The 22662-nt window shown below is 39.6% G+C and overlaps 1 protein-coding gene across 9 annotated transcripts in view; it reads right to left on the minus strand.

Annotated features, from left to right (window-relative positions):
* The window catches only part of LOC144610090 (disks large homolog 5-like), a 120056-nt gene that overhangs the window by 35568 nt on the left and 61826 nt on the right, over positions 1-22662 (minus strand). For 3 of the 9 annotated variants that reach the window (XM_078428622.1, XM_078428621.1, XM_078428619.1), the window contains exons 8-18: positions 21912-22224; positions 18312-18542; positions 13913-14112; positions 12055-12180; positions 9988-10120; positions 8844-8971; positions 8530-8705; positions 7549-7652; positions 6761-6853; positions 3490-4503; positions 1123-1300 (exon numbers count right to left, since the gene is read on the minus strand). In XM_078428622.1, coding sequence (XP_078284748.1) covers positions 1123-1300; positions 3490-4503; positions 6761-6853; positions 7549-7652; positions 8530-8705; positions 8844-8971; positions 9988-10120; positions 12055-12180; positions 13913-14112; positions 18312-18542; positions 21912-22224 — 2696 coding nt within the window. The remainder of the gene's footprint in view (positions 1-1122; positions 1301-3489; positions 4504-6760; positions 6854-7548; positions 7653-8529; positions 8706-8843; positions 8972-9987; positions 10121-12054; positions 12181-13912; positions 14113-18311; positions 18543-21911; positions 22225-22662) is intronic. The other 6 variants (XM_078428627.1, XM_078428620.1, XM_078428626.1 and 3 more) reach the window with 4 other exon arrangements.

Raw genomic sequence — 22662 nt, forward strand, 5'->3', positions numbered from 1 at the left:
ATCTATCCTTCACTTAACTGCCAGCATTTCCCTGCACAAATGCCACTAAGTTTGCAATTCTTTCTGAGAAGAGAGGTTCTGAAATTGTTGGCATGGTCCTGACGGTACCTTGAGGTCATGCTCCCTATCGGCTCATAAGTTCATAGTTCATAAGTGATAAGAGCAGAATTAGGCCATTTGGCCCATCTTCTATTCCGCCATTTAATCGTGGCCTATCTATCTGTCCCTCTTAACCCCATTCTCCTGCCTTCTCCCCATAACCCCAGACTCCTTCGGTAGAGCACAGTAAGTCCCCAGCACCTCTGCATGGAACCTGTCACAAAGTCATTGAGCTATTCAGCTCAGAAACAGGTCCTTCCAATCAACTCAACAATGCTGATGAAGTTGCTTCACACAGCTAGTCCCACTTGCCTGCACCTGACCCATCTTCCTCCAAACCTCTGTGGCCATTCTATGCTCCTCATAATTCCATTCATTTGAGGAACTGCTATAAAGAGGCAAGGAAAATGTATCTAATTTTCTTTCCATTTTACTTTATTTAAAGCAACACGACCACTTTGGTTTTGTTTTCATTTAAACAAGCCAAATGTGTTTTAAAAATCACTTAAATGAAAATAATTTTTTGCATGTTTGAACACTCAGAAATCGTTGGTTCAGTCCAGTCAGTTATCGAGGATCTTACTCAACTAGTTTGCAGGCAGGGCTAATTCCCTCAATCTCTTCCCTCTCGATCCACATCATTCATTCCTGGAAGGTCCTTTCATCACACAGGGCCTCACAATGGAAGAAAGAACGATGCATTGAGCAGCATGATAGTCTCAGGCGATCAACATGGGTTAATGCCAACATTATTTCATAGATATGAGTCAAGTACGGAAGGTCACACTGACTGCAAAATCCCAGGCAATAGTTCAACTGACACAACCAATGATTCACAGGAGTAGGGTTAACTCTTATGCCTTTGTACTCTAGTCTTTTTCCAAAAAGTAAAACTACACTTTTCTAATAATCCTTCAAGAAAGAAAAGCATCCGATCACTGCTTCAAAATGGTAAAAGGACTGCAAATGCATTTCTCAATAAAGCCACAAATATTCCAAGATTTTGTTTTTTTGTGAACTAACCTGAACCTGAATGATATGTTGTTGATGTGTAGCCAGCACTTTGCCTGTGTGCGCGTTTCGGTGCATAACGGTGCCATTCATGTGGCTCTGCAGATAAACGTTCTTCACTTGAATTGTACCTGGGAACCGGGGAGCTAGATGAGCGACTCTCATAGTGCAAATGAGGGTCAACACTTTCCTGTGAATATAAATAAATACTGTATTAGGCTTGAAATCATCAATAGTCAACTGTCACACATAACAAGATAAAGCATTTCCAAATTCTTTTCTGAACATGCCTTTCACACCCTTTAAGTACTTTGTAATTAGTTTTTAATTTAGTTTAGTTTGCAGATACAGCATAGAAACAGTCCCTTCGGCCCACCGTGTCCGCGTCGACCAGTGATCCCCACACACCCAACACTATCCTACACACACTAGGGACAATTTAAGATAGACACAAAAAGTTGGAGTAACTCAGCGGGCCAGGCAACATCTCTGGAGACAATTTATATTTATACCACGCCAATTAACTTACAAACTTGTACGTCTTTGGAGTGTGGGAGGAAACCGAAAATCTCTGAGAAAACCCACGCAGGTCACGGGGAGAACATACAAACTCGGTACAGACAGCACCCGTAGTCAGGATCGAACCCAGGTCTCTGGCGCTGTAAGGCAGTAACTCTACCACTGCGCCATCCCATTTCTGTTTTGCATTTCAGACTGCCACACCACTTTTATGTTGCTAAAAAAGGAACCTACTCGTGTTGATGAATTTACTTTTCAACAACCATGCAAGAAGAGTCTAGGTTAATTGTGTATGGAATTTCTTCCGGTTTCCCCATGCCCCTTAAGTTCCCAATACACTAGAGGTTGGCATAATGAAAATCAATTGCACCCCTCACAACATTTCCATTATAACTTCTCAATATCCTTCTCATTTCTCATGCAATTTTGTTTGTACATAGAGAACTGCCCATCTCGGAATATACAATAATAGAACTATTACCAATTCTTCGGTAGACCTTGCAGTCTTGCCACAAATCCAAATATTTATTTATTTTTCCACAAATTATTTCAATCCGTAAACATTTTTTTATACCTCCCAATTGGTTAGGAACACAAATTCCCCTCTCTCATAACACTAGAGAGAATCAAATTAACTAATCCAATTTGAAAGCCATGAACTAATTATCACAACATCATTCATTATTTTCCACATGCAAGGAAAAGCCTGGGAATTGCAGACCAGTGAGCCTAATATCTGTGGGAGGCAACTTACTGGACAGTATTCTGAGCAATGAGAAAAATATACATTTAGATAGACAGGGAGAGGCAGCACGGTTTTGTACGTGGGAGATTTCGTCTCACAAATCTGATAGAACTTTTGAGGAAGTAACTAAAAAGGTTGATGAGGGCAAAGCCAAAGATGTTGTCTATATGGACTTCAGCAAGGCATTTGATAAGGTTCCACAGAGCAGGCTGCTCGGGAAGGTTAGATCACATGGGATCGTGTAGCCGACTGGATACATGGAAGGAAGCAGAGGGTTGATGGTGGAAGGTTGTTTTTCGGAAAAAAGGCGTGATTGTGGTGCGTCTCAGCGATCAGTGCTGGGCCCTTTGCTGTTTGTGGTTTATATCAATAATTTGGATGAGAATGCACAAGGCATGATTAGTAAGATTGCAATTGCCACATAAGTGGGTGGCATCGTAGATAGTGAAGATTAATGTAGATGGGGCATGTTGGCCGGCATGGGCAAGTTAGGCCAAAGAGCCTGTTTCCTCGCTGTATAACGCATGATGCGTTATGACACATGAAATTCTTTGCCTTCTGTCTATTTTCACAAGGCAAATGGCAACAGTCTTAAGAAAGCAACATCGGTCATGGCTTTTACAGAGAGGACTGCACCCATTAAGTAATCAGATTTAAGGGTCAAATGCACCCCACCCCATCAGGACAAGAGAAGTCACTTTTCCAATTGTAGATGAGTCTGTTTCACCAAGTAGTGGGTGTTACCATTGACTCATCTTATAAATGTTACCTATCAACATAAGACCTAAAGAGTCTCATGTCCACTGACTGTGTTCCATAGAACTCATTTCAAAAAGTATGTCAGTCATTCTAGTTGGCCTTTGTCTGGTTTTTGATGATCAGCACATTCTCTCAAAAAGTGAGGGGCAAATATTTACAAGCAGTTGCAAATATACAGAAATGCTACTTCCGAAGCACAATCCCCATTCCCAATCGCTCCCCACCACCAAACGTCGCTGTGCTATCGACTCAGATAAGCATTAAAGCGATGATCACGTAATTGAGATCTGTAATTGCTCCCATATTTATAAGAGCTATACCAACATAACGACACTACAATAATTGATGTCATTTACCTGAGGGGACAGTCCAGAAACGGTCAAAGGAGCAAGTTTGCTTGGTCTTAAAGCAGGAGCAGATTTTGGTCGACGTCTGCTCACAGGTTGTACCTCCTCGACCCGCTGATGACCTTCCTCCTCGGAGGAAGTCCTTAATAGTAGAGAACTCCCTTCTAAGTATGGTGATGGCTGATAATGGCCCACAGTTCTATCATGGACTTCTTGTGCAGTGTCCTGTTTTGCTCCAGGTGATTGAGGGCCAGCGGGACTGGTCGGAGGTGACCCACTGGTTGTTGCAGAATCTGAAGCCGAGCTGGTTTGCTGCTTGTGTTTAAATTTAAATGAATCACTCCTCTTTGGAGGTGTGGGAGGCGTTGAGCCAGATTCACTCTTCGAGGACTGCGAAGAATGTGTCTGCTTTTGCATTGGGGAGAGATAATCCATCTTTGGAGGAGTCTGTGGCCTTTTGAAAGTATCTGGATCAAAGACTGGCTTCCTCTGTTTTGGCATTTTGAATATGGAGAGTTTCCCAGGTTCAGGTGAAACATCCACCATTGTTTTTGGCCAGGTGCCACCATTGTGCTTGGGACTATGCCCCTTTTCAACTTCAGTCTCTCCCACAACACAATCTGTCGCTGTTGAGTCAAAGGTGAAGCACCTTTTCTCGTGCTCCGCAATCCCGTAGCCTCTATCAGAAAAAATCTCTGAGCTGAGGGGATTAACTTTAAGGTCTGGATAGTTGCAGCAACTATGCTCAGCTGTCCTGTATGTATTAGGCTGCAAAGAACGGCTGGACAGCTGTTTGCGATCACAATAACAGCCATCTTTGTGATCAGCTCTATCGCTTTTGTCATCAAGAATGTTCGAATCTGTAATGAAAATGTCAGTCTGTGTTGAGCTATTGTGTTTCAAGTTTCGCGTATTAGGAATTTGCACGTCTGACTCTTGAACCCGACAGTTACCAGATTTCTCAGACTCCTTTAGTGTTTCAAGTATATTCTGTCCACTCCAAGATGAACTCTGAGGAACCACCTTCAAAGAATGACAAAATATTAGTGCTTAATTTGAATAATGCAGTGTTGCTCAACCAAGACCTGTTTTAAGTATCACAAATGAAATTATTATCTCTGGAGTTGAACTTGTGCATACAACTATTTCTGAACTTTAGAAAAGGGCTACCTTCAGAAGAATTATGGAAAATTTTGCTATGAATCCAATTTCTACCAAATTTAACCAAGATATTTGTACATGTAAACGATTATAGTTTAGTGTGGATGCCAATATCTACTTTTCTTAATTTTTGGTACAAACCCCAATCCCAACCACCTTCAAAATCTAACATCGCTGCTGTGGGCTTATTGGTGTTCGCACAATTTGACCTGCTATAACTGGTGACTAACATTTTAAAATGTTGACACAATAAACTGCTAAGTGCTGGGAGATCTCAGCGGGACAGGCAACATTTGTGCAAAGAAACGGCAGTCAATAAGTTGTGTCAGGACCCTTCCTCAGCTGGAGTGACTCTTGGGTCAGACAGCATCTCTGGAGAAGACAAATAGGTGACTTTTCGGGTCGAGACCCTTCTTCAGACTGAGTCAGGTGAAAGAGAAACAAGGGATATAGATGGAGATATAGAGAGAAAGAGAACAAATGAATGAAAGATATGTAAAAAAGTAACGATGATAAAGGAAGAAGGTCATTGTTAGCTGTGGCCAGGGTGAAAACGAGTTAGAGAATAAGACGGCTAGGTCCTTAAATTAGGTGATGGATTGTAGATAAGCTGGAAAAGAGATGTGAACGGTATTTTAAAAATAATTTATTTGAAAGGGGTTCAGATTTAAAAAGTGATTCTGTAGGAATGCCAAGAGATCCACTTTTCAGACATCTGGCTTTGACTTGCAATATCTCCACAAGGCGGTTTGAAAGGTTTTAAAACTGGAATCACAGGGAATTAAGTTAATTACACTTTAACAGGCTCCAAACGAAGAACTGGACAGCTGGGGCGCCCAAAATAGCCTTTACACAAATACATAGTATCATTGCAGTTGACTTGCGGGAATTCAAAATAATCTTTCATTATTCTACATTAAACAATTACAAGCTGCAGCAAAGGCAGAAAAACTGGTGAGTGAGTACACTTCAGTCACGAAATTCATATACAAACAATTCAAACAAAGATGCAATGTTGTAATGTTACAGAACTTCTTCCAATTTCTGTCTTTACTTTCATGCAATCATTCTATGCCTGTGTGTGGTTACAAGGACATCAACTATCCAGAACATTATGCTGTCAGTGAAGCACATAAGAGAATGGGGCTTGCATCTAATGCCTGCAAATCTTCCACAACCTGCCCCGTTGAACAGCAATGTCCTCTGTCAAGAGGACACTGGGTGGTCAGAGTCTTTAAAAAATGTAATAATCTTACTAACTCCTGAGAAATCCTGGCCCATATCGGCTCAAAATAGAAGAGAAGAATTGGATGGGATGGCACCAAGAACCTCCAATCTATTTAATGGGAGAACACTGACGACCAACATCAACAGTAGTTCTCCACCTCCCATCCCATCAATCATCTCCTGCCCACTTAGAATGCACAGAACTGATGGAAGTACATTATTCCAAATCATAAGGGTTCGCCTAAAATTATATTATGTTATGCAAATATGCTTTCAGTATATATTACAATGGAAAATCTTCCAAGGATGGATTTATGATTTTCTCAAATTCTCCACATATTCTCTAAACTAAACTAAACTAACAGTATTTCATAGATTTACCCTCCCGGGAAGTCACATCATAAACAGATATGCATGATCCCTCTTGCACTTACATGATGTTATCGGACCATCCTTTGGGTGCTTGATTCCACACAGTCCCAAAGGCCAATCCTGGCACCTGCCTCTTGCTTTAACAATGGCCCATAGCTTTCAAGACTACATGGGAACACTAGAGTATCTTAGCTGGAGTGCAGGGGGAAGGAGTGGGTCACCATTTTCTAATAAAGATGAAGAATATGATCACAGGGAGTTGGCCTCACTCTGGGAGAATGAGAGCACCCTGGAGGAGATTGGGGCAGTAATGAAGAGAAGACTAGTGGAATCAAGAGTGCAAAAGAGGGACATATAGAGGCAGGGGAATGACGGGGATAGAAGGGGAGACGTAGATATGAAACCTATGCAATGCAAGACAGATTTGAAGGAGGAACCTTCAAAGAAAACTATATCAACGATCATTTTGGATCAGTCTGATATATTTTTGTGGAACTGAACCATTTTGCGCAAACCATACCTTCATTAGTGAAAGACTGACAGAATCCCTGCAGTTTCGTAACAAAGCTTCACATTCTGTCAGTGACTTGTTTTCTAGTGCAATACCATTTATCTGTGAAAGAGAAAATCTAGTTTATGAAAACAGTAAATATTTCGTACAAAAGACGACCGTTGCACAGTATCCAAAATCTTACTTGTTTCACTAAAATAATGAGAATTTAATTACTGCATTGTTCATGATGGTGATCCTATCAACATCTGCCCCATCTTGACCTTTAATTGGTTGAATTTCCTCAAGAAAGGTATGATGAGTTGCTTCAGTCCATTTTCAGAGTATTTTTCCAAAGATTTTCTATAACTCTTACATACTTAAATGCTACAATTCCCAAAAGGCCATACAGCTCTAACACCGATCTTAACATTATCAATTTACTGTCTGCCGTAAGTTCTTCTATTCTGACCTAATGTTTTCAGAACATAAATGATATCCAAACACATGGGCCATTGGCAAATAGGATAGCATCTTGTTTGGCATGGACAAGTAGGCCAAAGGGCCAGTTCGCATGGTGTCCAACTCTAAGAATCTGTGCAGGTACAACTGACTTGATACAAGCAGCCAAATGGCTTAATTCTGCCCCAATCTATTGCTCAATGTGTCAACCTGCCTTACCCTTATTTAGAGGTACATTCATAGCAGTATTACTGAGATTGGAAATTCTGTGAAATAATGGAAATGAAAATGCCCCTACTTCTGCCATAGTACACTGGAGTTCTGACATTCAAAGTTTGTAAATTCAGATTACTGACTGTAATGAGTCTGTCTCCCACTGTTAAGGATCCTTCCCTTGCAGCCGAGCTGCCAGGGGAAACGGTAGCTACATATACTCCTGTCTCCAAACTGATTCCAATGTCTGCAAAGAAAAAAATTCATACGATTAGCGTGGGCTGGTTAAACATCTTTCATTCAAACATCAAAATAAACTTTTACACATGAAACACTACAACATGCTGTTACGTTTCACTGATTAAGGCAGCTAAGTGCTTATATATTTCAAAAATCTCAAGTTTCAGCTTTTGAGGGCCAGTTGGTAGATTATAGGGTACCTTTTAGAGCTCAGAAAATATGACAATGTTCCCTTTAATTCCTCAATTGGAATAACATTCCGAGGCTGACCAGAAACTATCCAGCACTCAAAAGAGCCCTTCCCAAATTGCCAAATAACACACTTCAAATGGAAGAAAGCAGCAGCATAACACAGAGTGTGAATAAGAGTCATCAGGGATTCAAAAATCAGACAATTGCAGAAAAGGAGCACTGCCTACAAGTCTAGCAATACCTTTCTTATCTAGGGGCAGCATGGTGGCACAGCAGTAGAGTTGTTGCCTTACAGCACCAGAGACCCGGGTTTGATCCTGACTGCGGGTGCTTATCTGTATGGAGTTTGTACGATTCCCCCATGACCAGCGTGGATTTTCTCCGAGATCTTCGGTTTCTTCCCGCACTCCAAAGACGTACAGATTTGTAGGTTAATTAGCTTGGTACTAATGTAGATTGCCCCCAGTGTGCGTAGGATAAGTGTTAATGTGCGGGGATCGCTGGTCGGCGTGGACTCGGAGGGCCAAAGGGCCTATTTCCGAGCTGTATCTCTAAACTAAACTAGTATTAAAAAAATAATTTCATCGGCTTTATTTATTATGAACATGAATTGTGTGTAACACGTGTTGTAGTGTCCAATCTGCATTTCCTAAAGGACAAAACTGCTTTGGACACACAAAAAGTTAAATTACCTTTATGACCCACAAGGCTGATATGAACTGGAGTGATAGCTCTACCTCCCAAGGATTTTCTTCTTCGAACAATCACGTTAATGACACCTCCACCATTCAGTACCGCTTTAATTACATGTTTTCTGTCTTTGTTGGTAAGATCTACATCATTTATTCTGAGTAAGCAATCATTCACCCTAAAATTAAAATTAAAATATATACTTAACAAAGTTATAAAAGTATATTACACCACTTTCCGTCGTGAAAAAGAAATAACATTTTTACTCAAAACTTTATTTTCTTTTTGAAGGAATAGAAAAATTAGCTGGCTGTACCTTAACCTTCCATCTGCAATACTTCCTTTATCAACCTTAATAACAAATATGCCAGAGTCTCCAGGTAGATAAGGTTCATCAGCTCCTCCTGCTACATCGAAACCCAGTGCCTTCAAATCCATGTCATCCTACATTAGAAAAAACATTTATTCCACACATTGATATTTTTACAGCTGTATATATTTTAGGACAAAAGACTCATCCTGACTTCGGGTGCTGTCTGTGTGGAGTTTGCACATTCTCCGTGAACTCCTGGCGCTCCGGTTTCCTCCAGGATCACAAAGACTTACGGGTTTGTCGGTTAATTGGCTTCTACAAAATCGCCCCCCAATTTGTAGGGAGTGGATGAGAAAGTGGAATAACATAGAACTAGTGTGAATGGGCGATCGATGATCAGCACAGAGTCGGTGGGCCGAAAGGCCCGCTTCCCTGTTGTATCTCTAAACCAGATGCATAAACACTGTGTTTGGAAGAGATCAGGGGCAAGTGGCTAATGATCAATTTCCCCAAAGTTTTCATTCTTCTGCAAGGAATGTAAAGATGAGCCTGAATCAGTGCAGCTCCAATGACATCTGCTCAGAACGACAACATTCTGCTCAAAGCAGCTTGGTTGATTAGTAGTGCCCTTTGCACCACTCTACATATTCACTGCCTTCACCACTGGCTCACTGTAGCTTTAAATTATCAGCAAACTGCATTTCAGTTATCTGCCTCAGTCAGTGATTTCCACTAGTGCTCACACGAGGAACACATTGACAAAAAGCCTTTGAGGCAAAAGCCAAATTAATTAAATTAACACCTTACTTACTGTTCCCCAATGATGTAATTATACAGAGCAACCCTTAACAAAAGCAGAGCTTATGTAAAATAAAAATACTTCTGCACAGAAAAACATATGACATTGAAAAATACTTATTGTGAGGTGCACAATATTATGGCATGTCAATAAGAATTTTACGCGCATGCACATCCTTTCTCCCTGCCTGCCTATCTCCTCTCTGCCCACCCTCTCCTTGACAATGTCCTGAAACTCTTTCAGGGATTTTCTCTCCCCTCTCTGGCCGTACTTGCCTGGGCTCTCAGCCATGATTCGTCTGCACACCTGCTCCTGCCAAAATAATTTTTCTGAAGTTTAGAAACATACCCGATCTTTTGGAAATTCGACTACTCCGGTCTCCCATTCGAGGGAATCCGTGTCAATAGCTGAATCGTGGGAGTTGTGAGCCATCAGTTGCCGAATCCGTGCCTCTTTCTCCAACTGGGTTTCCATCTTTTCCCTTGAACGAGTGAGAAAAATGAGAAAAGCTACTTTAGGGTTCAGATTCATTCGGTAACAAATTAAATCTAACAAATTAGCTCACCTCATCACTCAAATACTTGCCACTGACCCCAGGCTGGCCAAAAACATGCAATTTCTGTTTGTGTGCTTCTATGTTTATGGATTACTGGTTTCTTCATTTGAAGTATGTGAAATTACAATAATTTCTCCCACGTAGAACTGACCAAAGCAGTACATTAAAAAATATTGCTTGGAAATGTATAAATTACATGGCAAGAATGGTTAGGGTTCAGTAATATTAATTACAGAAAAACATAACATTTATCAAATGATTGTGTTGATTCCTAGTTCTCATTATTCTAGGTACTTGATTATTAGGGTCGTCAAGGATTATGGGGAGAATGCAGGCGGATGGAGTTGAGAGGGAAAGATAGGTCAGCCATGATTGAATGGTGGAGGAGACCCGATGGGCTGAATGGCCTCATTCTGCTCCTCGAACATATGAGCTTATAAGTTTGGGACGTCTGTGTTTGACGGTGTGAAAAAAAATGAGAATTGCTTCTATTCAAACTGATAATGGTAGCAGCAATTTTAAGTTAAAGCTGAATTAAATATGGATTTAACTAAACGATTAGTATAAATTGCCACCGATTCAAATAAATGACAATGAGCACAACTGATGTTGAAATCCGACTATATGTTATTAAGAGTTGCACAGAAAGCTTGGAGTCTTAAAATAATGATTTTCATCCATTAGGAATAGCTGAACCTTTGAGGTAAGACAAGTTTTAAAATGATTTATTTCAATAAATCACAATCCTAACAGTTCCACGCTAATGTAAGCTGCTAATCCGCAATACATTTAAAACTGACATGCACTTTAAGTTATTTATTTTAGTACACATGCTAGATTCCTTGAAAAGATTACCACTGGCAAAAAATAAATTATACAGAATATAAACTTTTCTGAAATTATCCAGAAAAGGTTTCAGTGCAAGATTTTCTGAAAACATTGTGTATTTCTTTAAAAATAGTAAAAATTAAAAGGCAACACTCCCAAGTTGAGACAAAGAGCAGTTCCAATTTAAATTATGGTATACTTTATTTGAAACCGCAGATGCATATTTTGTGCATTAACTACGAAGATAGCAGCATATCCAACATTCATTTTTTGGATAGCTGTGCACCCAACATGTCAAGTGTCAAAGTTTGAAAGCTGCATTATTGATTTGCAAAGCAGGGGTCCATCAGTACATTATCCCTACTGGACAAGCAAACAAATGCATACTTCATAACTCTCAGATGATGGTTATATGAATTAGAAAGTAACTGCAAAATAGCTGAGAGAGCCTTGGTGCATTTTACAGAATACTACTTGAAGAATGGAGCACAGAAACCAGCCTTCAGTCCACAATATCCGTGACCTGCGCGGGTTTTCTCCGAGATGTTCGGTTTCCTCCCACACTCCAAAAATGTACAGGTTTGTAGGTTAATTGGCTTGATGTAAATGCAAAAATTGTCCCCGGTGTGTGTAGGATAGTGTTAGTGTGTGGGGATCGTTGGTCGGTGCAGACTTGGTAGGCTGAAGGACCTGTATCCGCGCTGTATCACTAATCTAATTTAATCCATGTCGTACAAGATCCCAAGTTCTGCCTACACATAATCCATATCTTTCCATTCCTCACACACCTTAGTACCTCTCTAAAAGCCTCTTAAATGCAATTATAGTATCTGCTTCCCCCCGCCGCTAGAAGGCAAGAAAAAAAATATTTTAAACCCTTTTGATAGGTGATCTTTAGAAAATGCTATCTTCCATGTTTTCCTTTCTCCATCAAAAAAGTAAATTTGAGAAATGCGCTCCCTCACCATGCTTCAATAGAATAGATTTGCAGCGAACAAACCACATTTCAAGGTGCAGACATTACTACTTACTTCAGTTCCTTAAGCTCACGAACAGCATCATTCTTTTGCTTCATCATGTCATCGAGATCGCGAAGAGCTTCAGCCAGATCACTCACAGCTCTATCTCTTTCTCGTCGCAAGTTATCACATAAAGTTCTACAACAATACAAAAATATATACTCATTCTGATTGAACTAAACCAAAGCTGAAGAATACAAAACATTTTCCATAACACAGGAACAAGCAACCCTTGGAGTGGAGGATTCACTTGCAAGTCTTGTGAATAACGCTTTTTTTAAAAACTGTCTGGTGTCGAAGAGTGGTGCAGTAACTCATTTTAATATCATTCTAATATTTTTTTGAGAATATTTTGGGTTAATGCTCAAAAGTGCATTTAAGGATCTGCAGGACTGGAGGCGTTATTGTGAGGCAATGCCATTATGATGAGGCATCTGAAGATAGCAAAATCTGGAAGATGGCACAATCAATAAGCAATTACAAAATTGTCCAAACATTACAGTTCTGATACAGCGCACTGCAGGAACAGAAGAGGAAGCGAGTTCAGGGAAACAACCGTAGAGAAACTTTGGGAAAACAAGACTTACAATGTTAAATGTGTAGGAAGGAACTGCAGATGCTGGTTTAAACCGAAGATAGACTCAAAAAGCTGGAGTAATTTAGCGGGGCAGGCAGAATCTCTGGAGAGAAGGAATGGGTGACATTTCAGGACAAGACCTTCAGACCCGACCCGTCTCGAACCAAAACGTCAGCCATTCCTTCTCTCCAGAGATGCTGGCTGTCCCACTGAGTTATTCCAGCATTTTATGTCTATTTTTAGTTCTACTCTAACACGTGTTTCCATAACACAAACTGGAAGTGATGAATTAAGGAACTTGATGAGCATTATGCAGACCGACCTGCCTGTAACATGATTTTGATCGAGAAAATTTAATTTGGAAATTCACAAGTGGAAAATAAATGCTATCTTGGATTTAAACAATGCTTCCATATGGACTTTTGATGTCATCTAATTAGTCATAGTTGATCTGTCAAGTGATGTGTAAATGGAAGAAGATGATGACCTTTAGAAGGAAGACGAGGAGGAATTTCTTTAGTCAGAGGGTGGTGAATCTGTGGAATTCATTGCCACAGACGGCTGTGAAGGCCAAGTCATTAGGTATTTTTAAGGCAGAGATTGACAGATTTTTGATTAGTAAGGGTCAGGGGTTATGGGGAGAAGGCAGGATAACTTGGTTGAGATGAAAAGATAACTTGGTTGAGAGGCATGATTGAATGGCGGAGTAGACTTGTTGAGCCGAATGGCCTAATCCTGCTCCTATAACTTATGAACTTAGGACAGTTGCAGAGGAAAATAATATATTCGAACTCTGAACTGAAATAAAAGATGCATGTGAAAATCAACTGAATGGCTAGCATCCACGGTGAGAGAAAAACTGAGTTTATTGCCACAGGTCTGTGACCTTGGCTAACAAATATTCAGTTCTGATACAGAGGAAATAAATGGGGTTTTTTAATGGTTGAAATTAATATTGGATTTGTAACTTGCATGGACAGATGGTAAAAATAATTTTATCACCAGGACACGTGTGTCTACCTTTCACCCTGTCGTTCTATGTAACTTAAAGCATATTTGCTTTCTCACTTTCCCAATTCTGATGAAGGGTCATTGACTTAAAACACTGACTGTGCCCCTCTCCACAGCTGACGTCTGACCTACTCAGTAATTCCAACCTTCTCTAAATCTATTGCCACTGGAAACGATGCCAAGGATGTATTATTATCATTAGAATGAAAGGAAGGAGTGAACTGAGCACCGAGGCTTAATCAGCCTAATTTGAAGAATTAAAGGACGATGTGAGCATTTTACCGTATGCTTTCTCTTTCTGCAACTATTTTATCTCGTTCTTGGAATGCCCAGTCTCGCCTGCGTTTAGCCACTTCTGCCTCCTGTATGCCTTCCTTTAGTTCCTGCGACATGGCTTCACACTGCTTCCGTAGCATCTCGATTTCCTTACCGGCCCTTTCCATGTCCATTGTGGCCGAGTCTTGCTTCTGTAAATTCAAACACTAAACAATTTGTGCTGCTTTGCAAATGTTATTGGTGATTTAAATTTTGTCATAAACAAATCATTACACAAATGCACTTACATAAGACCATTTCTGCACAAAATAATAATTAGAAGTAACAAAAGTTTTGTTTTATAATAAAAATTGCTGATTTAAATGATTTGCAAAACTGTAGTGACTGCTTTCCAGAGGTTAATGTTGTAACTTATTTGGGATTATCTCAAGAAACAGAAAACAACTGATTGACATTTAAACAGATGTCTGTCACAACTTCAGGGATCTAACAGGACTTCATATTTTTGTAGAGAAACTTGTGTTAAGTGCTCCCGCACAGAAACAACTTTATGTGCAGATGGTGTAATGAAAAAAGGAACAAAGATGTCAATTAGAATTTGTATTGATTATGAAAAATAACCAGACCCACAATGTTTAGAGTTAGATTTCTAGCTTATATTTCTAAATTTATAGAAATATCATACAGTTAATACTTTTGTTCTCCCCATGTAGTTAGTACTCTTTAGATGTCTCATTTATCAGAAGTAAAATGCGGCTGAAAAAGACATCAAAAAGACGAGATAAATAGAAGAATATTGATATAAATCATTTGTCATTCCAGGGGGAAATTTTCCAATTCACTGAATAACCTTAGAGACAAGTGAAAAAAAGCCTATTACCACCAGTATTTTACATCTGCAATGAGAGAACTCTGCAAAATGCTTCTGTCAAAATGTTGCACTTGCAAATTACACCACTTCTGGATACAAGCAAAATAAGAACTCTCATTAAAAATTAAACAAAAATACAGGGAGTAAGTAATTCAGTGGGCCAGGCAGCATCCCTAAAGAACGAGGATAAATTATGTTTCGTGTTGAGACCCTTCTTCAGACTGACTGATAAAAGGGGTCCCGACCCGAAAAGTCACCTATCAACGCTTTCCAGTGATGCTGCCTGACGTGCAGAATTACTCCAGCACTGTCTTTTTTTGTAAACAAGCATCTGCAGCTCCTTGCTTCAACAAGTGATCTCATAATCCAAGGAGGAACAAATAGAGCACAGAGGATAGTGTTTAATGAAGACCAAATTGTAAATTAATAGTTGTAAATTTGTAAAAGTACCACATGCCTTGCACAACAATATTGGTATTGTTTGCTTACAATTATTTAAACCTGAATGCCTGCAATAGGCGAGGTGTTACTTAAGCGACTGAGAAAAGTTTTTACTTTAGCATTTCCTTGAAGATGAAGGAGGTTCAGACGCAACAACTTCTTCCTAACATCACCATTCCTGAAAGGATTCCAAGATATAAAAGTACTTGCTATCATCACTCATCGGAGATTGAGCAAGACACAGACTTAAAAAAGCTTAGTGCCAGGGGAAAAAAACATTCACTTGTCTAGACGGAGGCAAAGTTGAAAACAGTATAAAAAGATGCTGTTATTTTCCACCAGTGCATTAAACAAGTGACAGGATTCGACATATGGGAAGACAACATTAGAAAGATGATGTGTTGGAAGGAAATGCAGAGGCTGGTTTAAACCGAAGATAGACGCAAATTGCTGGACATAGAAAGGTCTCGACCCAAAACATTACCCATTCCTCTCCAGAGATGCTGCCTGTCCCTCTGAGTTACTCCAGCATTTTGTGCCTATCTTCATTAGAAAGATGATACCTGTCCTCAATAGCTGGTGTCTAAGCTATTGACCTTAGATGTTGAAATCCCAGATGAAATAAAGGCCAAGCCCTCGTATCATGTATAGTTCTGGGAAGAACACCTTAGAAAGGGTACTGAGGTTTTGGAGAAGCACTGGAATGCCTAAAGCCAGCAATGAAGAATTACAATGCATGACAAAGTGAAGGGGCTGGGAATGTTCTCTTTTGAGCTGATTAAAAATAAGCACAAATTTATAATTATCAAGGATTTAAATACTCAGAAAAGGTGTCCTAGTGGATAAAAGCTCAATATTAGATGCAAAATCAAAATTTCCGAAATAACAGAAAATACTGCACACAGCAGGTCAGACAACATCCGCAGAAAGAAAAAAAATGTTTCAGGCTGAAGAGTCTTCATTAGCATTGGGAGGTGAGAAAACATTTTAGCTTTAACTTGCAGAGACGGTCGGAGAGAGAGAGATAGACAGGACAAAGGGAACATCGCTGATGGGGCGAAGTCAGAGTTGCCAAGGTGATCACATTACTAGCAGAGCTGTATTAATAGATTAGTGAGATGAGTGAGAAAGAATAAGAAAACAAACACGCTAAAGCTGTGAAATGCTGGTCAAAGATGAAACCAGAAACCAAAGGGAGAATTCTAGAACTTCCTAGATCAGGCAATGTCCATGGGGACCAAAAATCGGAGTCAGCATTACAGTTAGATAACTGCACAGCAGAAATGGTCAATTAAATCAATATCTGCACAATCGTTAAATCCATTAGAGTTTTTAAAGCTGCAAAGTGCCTGGACAGAAGACAAAGTACTGTTCACGTTTACTCTGGGTTTCACTGGAACAGTGTAATACTTCACAGGCACTACCTGATCTGCTGGGCAGCTCCAGAATTTGCCTTTCAGTTCCAGGTTTCCACAGCCGGTCTGATCTTCATTTCACAGCTTTTACACGCCTTTTTTTCTTCAACTGCTCTCATTAATCTATGGCACCATAAATATCGGCAACTTTGACTTTTTCATAAGAATTTTTCCATTTTATCAATTTTCTTTTACTTTTTTATCACTTTCCTACTTTCTCTGCAACTTATAACTAACTTGTCTTCTCATTTGCTCAGTTCTGATGAAGGATTTTCAATCTGAAAAGTCAATTCTTTATCTCTGTTCACAAATGCTGCCTGGGTTGTTGAGCGTTTCTTACATTTTCTGCTTTTGCATCAGATTTAAAATGATTGGTAACTGAATCAGCAAAATCACCAGGAAAAACTTTTCTCTGCAATGATTTTGAATATAAAGCCCAATAGGCTACTGGAAACAGATCTGGATTAATGTAAGGAAGAAGTGAAAACAGTTCTGTAAAGACAGGGTGAAGTATGAAATCCCAGTGAAAGTTACTTGGGAAAGATCTGGAATTCCACAATAAAGGAATAGGACATCATACTACATACAAGAGCAAAATGAATCCAAATTGACAAATGCAATGGCAATGGGTGACAGAACTGAATTAAAAGCTTTACATTTCAGCATACCTTCTGGTATTTTGTGTAAGATTTGAAATGATAAGCTGCCTTAAGAGCTTCCGTCTTGAGATGCCCACCATGGTGCCCATTGCATTTGACTTGCTTCCATGTCAAGGAAAACCTCCACTTCAACAGTGCCACACACAATTTCAGTAATCGTCCAAATAGTCACCATAATCTGTTAAATAGGTCCGTTTCTTTTGCACATCAAGGCTCCAAAAGCAGCCAGGTGTTGATGCCCAGGTAATGTATTTTTAGGTGTACCATTCCCACAGTATTGCACTAGAATCTCAACCGAGATTGTTTGAGCTCAAATCTCTGATGTTGAATCTGAACCAACAACTTTTCATTAAAAGGGTCAAGTCCTAACATAGAACCAAAAATTACACCATTTGTTGTAAAAACAATGTAAGTCAGTGCTGGAAACTGAGAATTGGAAATGTAAGAATTGTTGCAGCTTTTGAAATCTAAATTTCACCATTTTTGCTTTTGTGATGCACATTTGTACTTCCACAGCACAACAATGTTATTTTCCATTTCATAGCAATTAATGATACTCGTATTCCCAAACCCAAAGCAGGAGGTGTGATGTGTAGATATTGCACTTTCATCATTTCAAGAACTGAGGACAAACATCCAAATCATCAACAATTCAGATTTAGTCCAGAGAGGACACCACCCTTTGAAGATTTAGTATCTGGTGACCAAACTGAGCAACATCTCCAGAGTTCTGTTGATAGTAAATATCATTACCTAGGCCAGGTTGTGGAGAGCGATACAGCCAACATTCCAGGTCTGGATCAGAATGTTAATTTTACTTTAAGGAATATTCCAATTTTAATCAACTCGTAGCATATGCAGAATCAATAATTTTTCAATGTTGGGGGAAAACAGGAAAATTTCAAAAATAACCTATAATTTAAAAATGATACAAAACGCAATGGAGCACTCACAGGATGAAGAGATTTTTACAATACATGGCAGTGCATAAAACAACTCTGTACAAGGGCAAAATTCACCTGTCGAGCCTGGTAGTACTCCCGCAGCAACTGATCTCTCTGGATGATAGCTTCTGTTCTTTCTTTCCTAGCAACATCTCTCTCTTCTTTCACAGTCTCAATATCTTTACAAGCCTGATCAAGCTCCTTTTGAGCTTCTGCTTTGTCCTTCACTTCATGGCAGTATTTCTCCAGCAGTTCATTCCTCTCACAGATAGCATGATCTCGCTCTACCAACGCGGAATGAAGCTCCTGAAATTTAGTTGCAACACAAGTGGCGTCACCATTTTCATCAACATGAGAAAAGCACTCTCTCACATTCTGCTCCCATTTTGAACCCAGGAGCAATTTAACTTCTGGAAAACAAGGGCTGCAACAAATATGTAACAGAATGTTTTAATTTTAAATATTACATTTATATAGATTGTTGGGAATACCTTACATTATGCCCTTTTCTCCATTTTCCAAGGAGCACACATCAGTCACTTAAAGTTAGCATGCAGGTACAGCAGGCAGTGAAGAAACCTAATGGCATGTTGGCCTTTATGACAAGAGGAGTTGAGTATAGGAGCAAAGAGGTCCTTCTGCAGTTGTACAGGGCCCTAGTGAGACCGTACCTGGAGTACTGTGTGCAGTTTGGATCTCCAAATTTGAGGAAGGATATTCTTGCTATTGAGGGAGTGCAGCGTCAGTTCACTAGGTTAATTCCTGGAATAGCAGGACTGTCGTATGTTGAAAGACTGGAGCGACTAGGCTTGTTACACTGGACTTTAGAAGGAGAGGGGATCTTATTGAAACACACATAAGATTGTAAAGGGATTGGACACGCTAGAGGCAGGAAACATGTTCCCAATGGGGGAGTCCAGAACCAGGGACCACAGTTTAAGAATAAGGGGTAGGCCATTTAGAACGGAGATGAGGAAAAACTTTTTCACTCAGAGAGTTGTAAATCTGTGGAATTCTCTGCCTCAGAAGGCAGTGAAGGCCAACTCTCTGGATGCTTTCACGAGAGAGCTAGATAGAGCTCTTAATGATAGCGGAGTCAGGGGGTATGGGGAGAGGGCAGGAACGGGGCACTGATTGTGAATGATTAGCCATGATCACATTGAATGGCGGTGCTGGCTTGAAGGGTCGAATGGCCTACTCCTACACCTATTGTCTATTAAAGGTATTAGTGCTCCATTGCCAGCAAGCAATGACATTAGTTACTCAAAAACTCTACTCTTCCATTGTGAGATATATTTTGTTTGATCCTAATGATGCAGATTTATTCATTAATTTCATCTATTGCATTTTCCTAAAGAAAATACCAATTTCATGTAAACCAAATGAAAATGGCAAAAATCTGAACACAAACAGAAAACGCTGAAAACACTCAGCAGGTCAGGCGGCATCTGTGGAAAGAAAAACAGCATTAACCTTCCAGGTCCAGGACTCTTCATATCAGCAACAGTGTTTCCAGCATTTTCTTCTTTTTTTTTAGTTTATTGTTCCTGGTTGAGGGGGTAGAGTGGGTGGAGGGAGAGGTGGAGATAGTTGTGAGGACAACAACATTCTCCCTGCCTTTTTACTGTTATATTGGTGGCAACAGCACATTTGCTGACACGTTATCCTGCTTGTGGTGAGACGTCTAATTCTTGCTCTGGATTCTTCTGTGAACACCACAGTTGACACACAAAATTCATCAAATTGTGAGCAAGTTCCCACATTTTGTTGCCAAGTGCTCTATTGGAATCAAAATATCTTCCCTTAAAGCATATGTTTTTAAATTTTTTGATCAATAAAAATATTCAAGCTGTGAGATGCCTGACCTGCAAGGCCTAGATCACCGTATGGTTGTCAGGTTAATTAGTATCACACTGCATCTTACATATTCAGCAGGCAGTAGTAGGTTTGAATTATATGGATAATGAATGGAAATTTGACTTACTACAGGAAAATAATTGAACTTATCTCATTGAAACTCATCCTGGCTCAAACAAAAAAGGTCATCTTATTTCCAGGACCTTAGAGTACCCCTCACCCATGCCTCCTGAATACAGAGTATTCACTGAATGCAAATATGATTGTCAAAGACCAGCTAATAAAATGGTGTGATGGTGTTGAGGCAAGGAGAGACATGCAAAAACAATTATCTCCTACTACATGAAGATCCACTGGGAGTAGATATCTTGTTGTTGCAAAACCCATGTACATGTGATGTATTCCAGCAGGACAAAAGTCAGGAGCTTTCTCCTTGGTGCAATGTTACCTGCTTCATCAGGTCACGATCCATTGTATCTTCCCCAAAGTTACGATGTGTGAAGTGAAGTCATGTAATATGATCATTGGAAATTTTTTGATCCAATTCAGTTCAAAAATACAACTCTTTCTTACAAAACCAAAGTAATCACTGTTAAAAGAATGACCTGACAAAATGGAGGAATAGTTTAAGAAAGGCATTTTCTAGGCTGAAAAATATAAAATCTTGAAATCATCCATTTCTCTCAGCTTAATCAGCTCTCCTATTCAAAGAGAATGGGGAATTGAATAGAGTAGGTATTTAGAACTTTACCTAATCCAAATGGCCATAATCTAATGATCGTACACTATGTACATTTGTCAATGAGTTTTGGAATAAGAAAAATTATAGTGTCTCAGGTTGTTTCGTTAGCAATTGACAACATTATTAAACCATATATTAATTGATAATTTCAACGGTTCTATTATACAGTTCTCAGCCTACACCAATGGCCCATGTCAACAATGACAGGCTACCCGGTTTCTAATTATGGAGGCTAAAAGATCAATAATCTTGGGAGTGTAATCATGGCTAATGTCAGAAAGAGTACATGACCAATTTGCTGATTAGGAACTCAAGAATGTAACTTTTCTTTGGGCTTGCCTTCTTGATGCTGCTTTGCTTCCCTTGTTTCTTTGAAAATACCACCCATAATGAAGAATATTTTCCCACCCAAAATTTTTGTTTTAGAACAGAAACTGCATTGCAACTGCTCACCAGGTGAAGGACTGGAAAAATAAACCATCCGTGCCCACCTCATTCACAAACCTGAATGAAGGCAACAATACATTAACCGTATATAATTTGCATTTTATTTCTTGATTCAATTTGGGAGTGCTTTAATTCTGATAATTTTAATTACAAAAAAAAAGCAAGAGATGCATCATTTTTCCATTCTACAATGCAACTAAATTAAAATTGGAAATAATGTAGGACACTAATTCACATCTAACTTCATTGTTTCTTCAATAAAATCTTCAAGAACACTTTATTTTCTGTCAGGATTTTGCCCATGTTTTTGTTCTTTACACTCAATTAAAACACTGACCAACGCAACCCACAGACAAATGCAATTGGACAGTCGTTTGTGTTTGTATTTGGATCAAGAAATCTTCCAGAATTAGCAGTTCGAAGTTCCTTCCTACAACTGGCAACAGTGACACCAGCGAGTACCCAATCCCATCAGAACCTCGTGTTGCCGTTTGAAGTTCATAACACAATTTTCAGAGAAACCCATGTGGATAATTTGTAGGTAATGGGAAAAAAGAGAACATCAGAAATAAGGGGTTCCAGAGTGCTAAAATACAAGAAAAGCAGTAAAATGCATTATTGGATCTCACCTGTCTGAGAGCTTCAAGCTCTTCACCAGCCACTTTTCTCTCTGACGAGGTGTTTTTCAGGTGACCCTGTGCCAACTCTAGTTCCGTCTGCAGTTTATCAATCTCTTTATGCACCTGGTCTCTTTCGCTCATGACCAGTCGATATTCATTCAGGACTGTATCCCTTTCTTCCTTGTATTTCTCTGCATCCTTCATTGCTTTCAGCTGCAACGTCTTGTATCTGGTCACCTCAGTTTGCAATCGTTCCATTTCCCTCTGGAGCTCTTTGTTCTGTACTGTTGCTTTACTTAATTCATGCTGTATTGAATCATATCTTTAGAAACAATATAAAAATCTATAAATTAATTGCAATTAATGTTGATTCAGCAGAAATCCAAATTATTTAGATATTTAAACTTAATAATAATAATGCATTACATTTATATAGCGCTTTTCAAACACTCAAAGACGCTTTACAGGGATTTCTAGAACATAGAGAATTGAATAAATAGATAAATAATTAAACGTACAGAAAAAGGAGACAGAAGGTGAGGTGACCTTCAGTGGTTGAAGGCAGTGCTGAACAGGTGAGACTTCAGTGATGTTTTGAATGTGGTGAGTGAGGAGGAGTCTCTGACGGTTTGGGGTAGTGAGTTCCAGAGGGTGGGAGCAGCGATGGAGAAAGCCCTGTCCCCCCAGGATCTGAGTTTGGTCCGGATGGGGGGGGACAGGAGATTGGCAGCAGCAGAGCGGAGGGTGCAGGTGGGAGTGT

This window comes from Rhinoraja longicauda, chromosome 35, assembly GCF_053455715.1.
Source record: "Rhinoraja longicauda isolate Sanriku21f chromosome 35, sRhiLon1.1, whole genome shotgun sequence".
Taxonomy (NCBI): domain Eukaryota; kingdom Metazoa; phylum Chordata; class Chondrichthyes; order Rajiformes; family Arhynchobatidae; genus Rhinoraja; species Rhinoraja longicauda.